The following is an 11,812-nucleotide window of genomic DNA, read 5'->3' on the forward strand; positions in this document are numbered from 1 at the left end:
AGCAAATACTACCTGATTTCACTCATATGTGGTATTTAAGAAACAAATAAAATGAAGAAAGTAAAAGAAAAAAAGAGTGATACAAAAAAAACCTGACTGTTAACAATTGAAAACGAAATACATGGTTACCAGAAGGGAGTTTGATAGGGGGATGTATACTGAGTAATACATAGAATTGTTGAAACACTATATTGTACACCTAAACTAATATTATACCATATGTTAACTATACTGGAATCAAAATCAAAATAAATAAATAAGTACATACATACCTAACAAAATATAAATAAATGTGATAATTGATTTAAGAGCTGTGTAATTTTACGAAAAATTCAAATGGACTGAACACAGAAATTAAATGTAAATAGATCAGGATTGTATGCATGTTCTATTCTTCTTCTTCTTCTTCTTCTTCTTCTTCTTCTGCTTCTGCTTCTGCTTCTACTTCTTTTTTCTTTCAATTCTTAGAATAAACTAAATACCATGGCTCCACAACATACTTTGTTCTGTAGTGTCTCCTGGGGATATCTATGATACTCACTCCTCACCTCCTTTTAATGCACTTTGGGAGAATATAGGGTATTTCAGGATCACTACACTCTGAGTTTGCTGAGGCATGGTAGGGCTGTGTCTCATTCACCACTTCCATGACAGAGTACAGAGTTATGTTGACCTCTCTACATATGGTAATTGTGTCTGGATAATACAGGAATGGGAGGTTCTGGCCTATACCTCTTCACAAATATGTGGATACAAATAACCATCCATCCACAAACACACATTTTTGGGGGTTCTGGATTCTGGATTAAAGCACAGGAATGGGAAAAGACAAATTTAAGGAAGTAGAAGGCACAGTTTCAATTGGCCCTGGGGAAAAGACAGTAAAGTGAGCAGCCAAGATCACTGTGGACACAAATGTCCAGCCCACTTACCCATGGACTCTGGGAGCATCTCCCTTTGTGGTAACTTCCAGCTGGCTTATCCAAAATTTCTGGCTAAACTGACTGGTAAAAGACTTCTCCTGTGCAATCTAGTCTATAAATACTGGAAAAGTGACTACCTGTCCAAATATGAAAACACCAATATAGTGTTACAAGAGTCACAAAGTGTCAGGGAAACATGACACTACCAAAATGAAATAAATCACAAGCAACTGACCCAAAGAAATGGAGATCTAAAAACTACCTTGCAAAGAATTCAGAATATTTACCTAAATGAGAGCAAACAAGCAACTCAACAACTTTAGCGAAGCAATACTTGAGGAAAATGATGTTTAGCAAAGAGATTAAAAACACAAAAAAACAGCAAAATGGAAATCCTAGAACTGAAGAACACAGTGATCGAACTGAAAAAGACCAATAGAAAGGCTGTACAAACTTCATGAAGTACAAGAATCAGTGAGCTCAAAGGCAGATTATCAGAAGAATAAAAGGAAATTAAACTAAAAAAGAGATTAAAAAAACAGTCTACTAAATTTATGGGATCCTTTAAAAATCCTATACACACACACACACACACACACACACACACACACACACATCATGAAAATCCCAGAGGGCAGAGAAAGTGTTAGGGGCAGAAAGCTGAGAAAAGAATAATAAAACCTTCCCAAATCCTGAGAGGAAAATAAACATACATATCCATCAAGTTCAAGGAATTCCAAATACCAGATATAATGAAGGTGATGTTGACACACGTTATAATCAGAAAATCAAATAAATTAAAAATCTGATAAATTTTTAAAACTTGACCATTGTTGTATTTTTACAAATACAAATTGTGATTGATGTAATTTCTGGATTCCAGGAAAAACAGAAGAACATTTAAGATAATCTGCAATGAAACTGCATTGTTAAACATTTTTTAATATTATTCCATTAAAATTAGTAATATCATAATTTGCATTATTTAGTTTAATTAATGAAATTTTTAATAGTTTAATGTCTTATTTCAAACAGAATGGAAAAATTGGAAAATATGTCATACCTAAAGTAAATTAAAGATAACTTTCACATTTGTGATTTTTAAAGAATGTTTTATATATTTTTTATTAAACTAACCACATTCCATTTAATTATTAATTATTTGGCCATGATAATCAAAATTGTGAAATAAAATAATATGTAATATGTGCAGATACAACATTACTGTGAACTTACTGAGCAACAATGTATACAATGTATGCTCCATAAAACTTTAGGGATGCAATAATATTGGAACAAACTAAATAAATATATTTGTTTCTTTAACTGCTGACTTGACCTTAAAACACCTATGAAAATATATAAAGACATTTTTAAAAGTTCTTCCCCAACATTAGCTTATATATCTTGAGCTATTAGTAACTTAAGTTACGTTGTCTAAGTCTCAGTGGACATTCCCAAGTGAATACAAAACAAGAAGACAACAAACCAAGCAAGGCAGACAAAACAAAGTATCAGATTAAGTCTCCAATTAAAGAAGGCATAGAATCATTGTTGCTGTTGATTTTCTTGGAGGTATCTTTTTTCATAATTTTATCTTCTAATTCACCTATTCTCTCCTCTGTCTCTTCAATCCCTGTTATGGCTGCCTCCATTTTATTTTGCACCTCATTTATAGCATTTTTAGTTCCTGTTTGACTATTTGTACAGCCTTGATCTCTGTAGCAATAGATTCTCTGCTGTTTTCTATGCTTCTTTCAAGCCCAGTGATTAATTTCATGACTATTATTCTAAATTCTTGTTCCATTATATTGCTTAAATCAGTTTTGATCAATTTGTTAGCTGTCGCTACTTTCTGGTGTTTCTTTTGAGGAGAATTCTTCCATTTCATCATTTGGGTAGTCCCTGCGGTAGCACCAAACTGCAGGGCCCTTCCCCTGTGCTGTGTGGAGTAACTTGTGTTGGTGGGTGGGCCGTAGTCTGCCCCCATGTCTGCCCCCAGGTCACCTCTGGGGTCACAGTCAGAGTTGTGTGTACCTTATCTTCCCCTCTCCCAAGGGCAGGACTCACTTACAGTGGTGTGGCCCATGTCAGGGCTACTTGCACACTTCCAGGTTTGTGGTGCAGTTTCAATGGGATCTGGCCAAGGGCATATTAGACAGGGTGGATCCGCAAGGAGCACAGGGACTAGAGGGGCAGGCTTAGCTTGTTTTGCCATCAGTGGTCCCCTGCAGGAGGGTCCCCGCAGCACCAGGAGGGAGGCAGACCTGTCAGAGGGATGGATCCACAGAAGCACAACATTGGATGTTTGTGCAGTGCAGGCAAGTTCAGTGATGAGAATGTGTTCCCTTTGGAATTTCATCTGGGGGATGGGAGAGGGAGATGGCACTTGCCAGTGCCTTTGTTCCCCTGCTGAGTGAGCTCCATCTTCTGTTGCTCAACAACTCTCCCTTCTGGCATCCACTCACCCTCCCCACTCTCTGAGAGCAGAGCTGTTGACTTTTCACATTCCAGATGTTAAGTTCAGCTCGCTGTCAGAACTCACAGAGTCCAGCCCCTCCACTTTTGCAAGCCAGACTCTGGGGGCTCTGCCTTGCCTGGCATGCTGCCCCTCCACTGCCCTGGCTCCCTCCAGCCCATCCTTGTAGCACGCACCGCCTCTCTGCCCTTCCTCTATCATTGTAGATTTGATTTGTATTTCCCTGATGATGAGTGATGTTGAGCATATGTGTCTTCTATGGTAAAAAAGTGTCTATTCATATCCTCTGCACATTTTTCATTAGATTATTACTTTTGGGGTGTTGAGTTTTCTAAGTTCATTATATTTTGGATACTTACTCTTTATCAGGTATGCCATTTACAAATATATTCTCCCATTCCATAGGCTACCTTTTAGTCTTTTGGGTTTTTTTTGCTGTGCAGGAGCTTTTTATTTTGATGAGTTCTTATACTTTATTTTTGTCTTTGTTTCTTTCGCCTCAGGAGATATATCTAGTAAGAAGTTGCTAAGGTCAATGTCAAAGAGGCTATTTCCTGTGTTCTCTTCTAGGGTTTTTAGTTTCCTGTCTCACACTTAGGTCTTTCATACATTCTGAATTTATTTTTGTGTATGATATAAGATAATCGTCCATTTTCATTCTTTTGCATGTTGCTTTCCAGCACCTTCCCATCGGATATTCTTTCCTGCATTGTTGAAGACTGATTTACCATATAGTTGTGAGTTCAGTTCTGAGTTTTTTATTCTGTTTGATTGATATATGTGTCTATTTTTGTGCCAACAGCATACCGCCTTGATCATTACTGCTTCATAATAGGTCTGGAGATGTGATGCCTCTATCTTTGCTTTGCTTTTCAAGTTTGCCTTGTGTATTTGGTCTTCTGTGGTTCCATACATATTTTAGGATTATTTGCTGTAGCTCTGTGAAAAATGCTGGTGGTAATCTGAATTGGATTGCATTAAATGTGTAGAGTGCTTTGGGTAGCATAGACATTTTAACAATGTTTGTTCTCCCAGTCCATAAGCCTGGAATGTCTTTACATTTTTATTGTGCATCATCCTCAATTTCTTTTATCAGTGTTTTATAGTTTGCAGAGTACAGATCTTTAACACTTTAACTAGGTGAATTATTAGATATCTTATGTGTTTGGTTCAATTGTAAGTGGGATCAATTCCTTGATTTCTCTTTCTGCTGCCTCATTGTTGTATAGGAATACAAGATGTATGTATGTCGATTTTGTATCCTGGGTCTTTACTAAACTGGTGTGTAACTTCTAGCAATGTTTTGGTGAGTCCTTCTGCTTTCTATATAGGGTATCGTATCATGTGCAAATAGGAAACATTTCACTTCTTTCCTGCAGGTTTAGATGTCTTTTATTCCTTTGTCTTTTCTCATTGCTGTGGTAAGGAGTTCCACTATTATGTTAAATAAAGTGATGACAGTAAGCATCCCTGTCTTATTCCTGACTATAGAGGAAAATCTCTGTTTTTCCCCATTGAGGGTGATATTAGCTGTGAGTATTTTGCATATTGCCTTTATTGTGATGAATAATGCTAACCATACTTTTTTTGTCATGAATGGATCTTGCTTTTGTCAAATGTTTTTTTTCTGCATCTATTGAAATGATCACATGGTTCTTATCATTTCTTTTATTAATGTTGTGCATCATGTTGATTGATTTGTGAGTATTGAGCCACCCTTGCAAACCAGAATAAATACCACTTGATTGTTAGTTGATGCCTCAGAACTGCCTACTATTTTGGGGGACTTACATTAAAAATTCAGCAGAACTTGAGTCTGAGATATAATGGAATATGTTGGTGGGATCTCAGGGCAAAATTATCCTTAGGGAACCACAAACACCATGGGTGAACACCTGATGGTAGATACACTGAGATGGCTGTGAGTTTAATCAGTGAATAATCAGTCCCTAACAGCCCATAAGACCCTGATAATAAAGTGACATAAAATACCCTGTGCTTCCTAAACAGTGTGTAGGAGGTGTAGAAGCATACTTCTCCAGGAGACGCAAAAACAGTGAACATTTAATGACTCCATGGCATTCAGTGTATTCTAAAGGATGAGGAAGGGAAAGGATACCCAGACCAGAAATAAACCCATGAATATATGGTTAACCAATGTACAACAAAGCAACCAAGAATATACTATGGTGAAAGTATAATCTATTCAGTAATTGTACATCCTATGCATTTCCAGTCAGAAAACTGTGTGGCCACATGCAGACAAAAAATAAAATTGAACCATTATCTTGAACCATACACAAAAATTATTTTAAAAGTGTTTGAAGACAAATGTAAGAATAGACACCATAAAACTTCAGGAAGAAACAGGTGGTTAGCTTCTTGACACAGATATTTATAATAGTTATTATTTATATAAATCTTACACAAAGACAAAAAGAAGAGAAGTAAAGATAAGTGGGGTACATTAAACTAAAAATATGCACACCAAAGAACCATCAACAAAATTAAAAGTCAAACTACTGAATAATAAAGGTACTTGTAAATCATATTTATCCTTAGGGAAGCTAGTATTCAAAACAGATAAAGAACACACAATTTCAATGGCATAAAAGTTGGTTACAAAATGGACAGAAGACATGAATAGAGTTTGTTTTCCAAAGAAGACATATAGATGGGTAAAAAGTTAAAGATATAAAGAAAACAAAAGATGTATAACGTCATAAATAATCAGGAAAAGCAAATAAAAAACACAATGAGATATGACCTTACACATTAAGAATAGCTATTTTCAGAAAGACAGGGAATAACGTGTTGGTGAGGATGGGGGAAAATGGAAATCGTTGTTTATTATTGGGGAGAATGAAAATTGGTGCAGCCAGTACAGAAAACAATATGGAGTTTTCCTCTTGAAACTAAAAATGGAACTACCATACATCCATAAATTCTACTGCTGGATATTTATCCAAAGATTTCAGAAACACTGCTTGTAAAGATATATGCATCTTTATGTTCATTGATCATTCCTATGTTCATTGCAGCAGTATTGACAATGGCTAAGAAGCTAAGATAGGGAAACAACTTATGTATCCCAAGAACCCATTAATGGTTGAGTGAATATTATATATATATATGTGTATATATATATATATATATACACACATACATATATATGTGTATATATATACACATATATATATATAATTTACTCATTATATATTGCACAGACTATTTTTTTTTTTTTAATTTTTTTTTTCAACGTTTATTGATTCTTGGGACAGAGAGAGACAGAGCATGAACGGGGGAGGGACAGAGAGAGAGGGAGACACAGAATCGGAAACAGGCTCCAGGCTCTGAGCCATCAGCCCAGAGCCTGACGCGGGGCTCGAACTCACGGACCGTGAGATCGTGACCTGGCTGAAGTCGGACGCTTAACCGACTGCGCCACCCAGGCGCCCCGCACAGACTATTTTTAAATTCACATATAATAAATATGCTTGTACACATATATATGTATAAATATACATATACATGCATGTCTATTTATTAAAACAATAATATAACATAGTAAATATAAATGTACAAAATATAGATATAATAAATATAAATATACATATGTATATATAATAAATATAGATATAATAACTATATATGTATATATGTATATCATATTTAAATATTTAAATAAAAGTGAAATATATATAATTACAAATTTATATTAAATACATTTATATAGATAATTAAATCTTGCCATTTGTTACAACATGGATTAGACCTTGAAGGTATTATTGTATGTAAAATATATTAGAAAGAGAAAAACAAATACAAAATGATCTCTCCTATGTATGGAAGATAAAACAAAACACAACAAGAAAACAAGCTCATAGACACAGAAAACAGATTGGTGTTTGCCAAAGTGAGGGGGTGAGGAATGAGAGAAAGGAGGAAAAAAAAATACTTTTTAGAAAAACAGAAAGAAATCAGGGGAATTAAAAATGAAGCATTCAAAATCATATCACAAGTGTGTAGAAACAAAATATCTGATAAAAGTGTCCAGTCAACTTAAAATAGAAAGGATGACATATTTATTAAATTGCACTGGAATGCTTAATAGCATTTAGAAGAAAATATACTCCTACTTACAAGAATTGCATGCAATTAATTACATATATGTTTAAAATCATTTTTTTAATAAATCTAAATAATAGCACTGATGTTTCTATGTATTTGTTTAAAAAATTCTTGGGTGCCTGGGTGGCTGAGTTGGTTAAGTATCCAAATTTTGATTTTGGCTCAGCTCATGATGTCATAATTTTTGAGCTGAAGCCCCATGCAGGGCTCTGCACTGACAGTTCAAAGCCTGCTTAGGATTCTCTCCATTCTCTCTCTCTACCACTCCCCTTTCACTCTGTGTGTCTCTCTCTTTTTCAAAAACAAAACAAAACAGAACAAAAAATAAACAAAGATATAAACAAACAACCACAACAACAAAACCACACACAAAAAAATATTTAAAACATTGTTTTCAATCTATTTGAATTTTTTATTGAACAATACAGGTATTTAAATAGATAATCACATTGGCATATTTGAAATATATATATATTTCTTATATATTCATCACAAAACAGGACCCTTGTTTCAACAAAAATTTTAGAGAACTTTGATCATTGTTTTGTGTCTGACTTCCCTCTTGACATGTCTTAGGAAGGAAAAGTTCTGATGTCTATGTTAGAACTAAATAGTCACTTCCTTTTTTGACTCTCAGTTATAGGAAGGGAATATAATCATACTTTCTATTAAATCTTTTAATTTCAAACTTTAACTTTAAAGTGGGTGCCTTCAAATAAGCAAGGGATATGCACATTCACTAAGCAAACAGCACAAGAAAAATAAATGTTTATTGCAATTCATCAAGTTTTCAGAGGAGCTCATCATATGATTTTTGAGCTGTGAATGGTGTGAGTCATATTAATTAATCTCAGACACATTTTGGAAATTGATTTTGGTTACGTATTTTCCAGACATCATTGGCCAGAATTTCTGAAGAGTCTGAAAGTCTCTCACTTTTTTTTTCTTTTTTTTAATGTTAATTTATTTCTTTTGAGACAGAAGAGAGCTCAAGAGAGGAAGGGACAGACAGAGAGGGAGAGAGAGAATCCCAAGCAGGTTCCATGCTCAGTGTACAGCCTGATGTGGGGTTTGATCTCACAACTGAGAGATCATGACCTGAAACAACATCAAGTAGTTGGATGCACCCCCAGATGCCTCTGTCACTCTTTTTAATATAATATTTTCTGCTTAAATTCTACCGATTTTTTTTCTATTAAAAATGAATTTACTTTAGTTAAGAACCTTAACTAATTACATTTCAAACCCCAAATTAATTCAACTGGAAAACCTTGGTAGTAAAGAGTAATGCCTAATGAACCTTTGGCCATTGATACCAAACATTGAATGTCTTTTTTTTTTCAAATTTGAAAATGAAGTTATGTGATATGAGGGAAACTTAAGCAAACTCTTCCTTTTTTAAAAGATTAATCATATACGTTCTTTTGATAAAAAATTTCCCATCATAGTTACACCATTTCAAAATAAAGCTTTTAAACAGTAAATAGTCAAGAAATCTCTAAGGACTCACTTAGTTTTAGTATAAAAGCATCCATAATTACAGTATATAATCTAACATGCAGATCTTCTATTTGGGGAGAAAATACTTATATCCAATTCTAATATATCAGTCATCCATCACTGTGATGCTTTGGATAATACAGGGCTTTGTACATGTTAATTCTAGCTTCCTTATTTACACCCACTCTTATATAATAAAGAGTATAGAAGACTTACTCCATAAACAGTGATGGCTGTTCATTCATAGTGCCCAGGTGTAGAACTAGCCTGTAGGTAATGGGAAGACCTTTGTAAGCTAGTCATTAAACAGGTATCTCTATTGAAAACCGTGCTACAGAGAGGTTAACAATAAAGCAAAGCACCCAAATCTCATTCAGTAGAATTATAAGAATATTAAATGTATAATGAAATGCTGATAACAGAAATCATCTTATGAAATGGAGTTAGTGGCTTTTGGGGTTGTGAAATGAGTGTTTTGAAAGATAACTGGGAAGTGGCTCAGACTGACTAATCTGCACTAAACAGTATATAACTCCCATCAATCCTTTTAGAAAATGGCTCTCATTATTCCATAGTCTATTCTTCATTTTCCTGATCACAATTATCCCGATCATGTAGACCTGTTGTAAATGACTTTCTTAGATTCATCTAGTTACTTCCAGAGTCCTTCTCATAAAATATATAAACTTGTATTTCCTCCTTACTGGTAAGAGAATGTCTAATTCTATACAGATTCTTTGTCCAATCTCCATACCTATCACTTGCCCTGAAAATAAGGGAACAGAAGAATCATTTTTTCACCAATATATATAAAGGGTAAATATATATAAAGGGTATATCTATCTATCTATCTAATATATATATATATATATATATATATATATATATATATATATTAGATTTCAAAGAAACCTGGGAACATGATAACACTTTCTGTTATTTTTTTCTATTTTAGCCATTTGGGAAGAGATGTTAAGTATATATGAATTATTGTAATGTGTAATACCATCATGTTGGATTGTTTCCATTATCATTTCAATATATTAATAAAATCTTACTACCCACAGGGTAAGAGAAAATATTTGTTCTTTCTATTTATTGAAAAATTACCACAAAGAAAACAAACAAATAAAAAAATATAAAATTATTTTGTCAAATCTCAATTATTTCAATTTTCTAGATTAATATAATCCCTGTCTTCATTCTGGAATGTCATTGCTCCTAATGATTGTAAAAGGTGAAAAGGATGGAATTTTAAGGCAGCAGGATTAAAGAGAACTTGGTCAAACTTATATAGAGCAGATCCTCTGAATCACTCTTCTCAGGGCTCCCATCACCTCCTTGTTTCTCAGGATATAAATGATAGGGTTGAGCATTGGGGTCAGAATAATGTAGAAGACAACCAGAATCTTGGCTTCTGATGGAGATCTCAGCCGTCTTGCGCATAGGTAAATGTAAACAAAGGGTTCAGTGTAGAAAGTCACCACAATGAGGTGTGTGCTGCAGGTCGAATAGGCCTTCTTCCTTCTTTCTGTTGAGTGCATGTGGCAGATAGCATGGAGAACTCGGCCACAGGAACATGCAATGCCGATGAAAGGAAATGCAATCAAGAGTGTGGTGCTCACAAACACTGTGTACTCATAGACCCAGGTGTCCATGCAAGCCAGAGTCAGCATGGCTGGCACATCACAGAAGAAACGGTTGATGGACCTGGATCGACAATAAGGGATATGGAGGGCATATACAGTGTGGGCACAGGAGTTGACTGAGCCCATTATCCAAGATCCTGTTATCATCAACACACACACTTTTTTGCTCATACGAATGGGATAATGAAGAGGAAAGCAAATAGCCAAATAGCGATCATAGGCCATAGAGGCCAATAGTAACCCTTCTGCACCTGCTAAAGTCAAGAAGAAGAAGCTCTGTACCCCACACTCAATAAAGGAGATAGACTTGTTTCCAAAGAGATAATTGGATGCCATCTTGGGGACGATGGTGGAGATGTAGTTCAGGTCCATGAGGGAGAGCTGACTAAGTAGAAAATACATGGGTGTGTGGAGATGGACGTCCAGGAGGATGAGGAGAAACATGGACAGGTTTCCAAAAAGAGCCATTAGGAAAATGATAACAATGAGAATGAAAATAAACAACCCAATTCTTGATGGTGGAAACAACCCCAATAAAAGGAAGCCTGTTAATGTTTGGTTGTTATTTTCCATTTTCTATTCATTGGTTTTCCTGAAGAAAAAGAAAAACTCATGGTGTGAAAAATAAAGAAATGTGAGTTTTTACATTTTATCCAAACTATTTTAGTCTAATTCTGAAGCTTTTATGAAATATCTAGTTCCTTAAATAATCAACATTTCTTACTTTGAGAAAGAAGTTCTGTGTTGTTTCACAAAGTCACAAGGCAAGGTGATAAGCATATGCATTCAAATTCTTCTGAAAAGAATCTATGAAATAATAAAAGGCAAATATAAATACCCACCGTGTATTTATACATATCATATACGCAATATGATCATATATCATATACATATCATAAACATGATATGAGTAATTTATGCTCTTCATAAATTCACATATCTAAAATATTAAAGCTTAATTTGAGTTAAGCATAAATCTTATTGCCAAGACTGACCACAAGTTGACTAATAATTTAGTTAATATGGGTTTGGCTCATGTGTGTTTATTTTATACTATTTAGACTAGGACTTTATTAAAATTAAAGATCTCCCCAACAGGAATTCACTCATAACCACTAGATGTTTATTTT

General features: G+C 34.5%; 1 protein-coding gene across 1 annotated transcript; it reads right to left on the reverse strand.

Annotated features, from left to right (window-relative positions):
* Positions 1-10,322: 10,322 nt before the first annotated feature.
* On the reverse strand, positions 10,323-11,255 carry LOC102956325 (olfactory receptor 2L8-like). The gene has a single exon (XM_007092951.2). It carries the CDS (start codon positions 11,253-11,255, stop codon positions 10,323-10,325), a length of 933 nt encoding a protein of 310 aa, XP_007093013.2.
* Positions 11,256-11,812: the final 557 nt, after the last annotated feature.

The sequence above is a fragment of the Panthera tigris genome, chromosome A1 (assembly GCF_018350195.1).
Source record: "Panthera tigris isolate Pti1 chromosome A1, P.tigris_Pti1_mat1.1, whole genome shotgun sequence".
NCBI classification, from domain to species: Eukaryota; Metazoa; Chordata; class Mammalia; order Carnivora; family Felidae; genus Panthera; species Panthera tigris.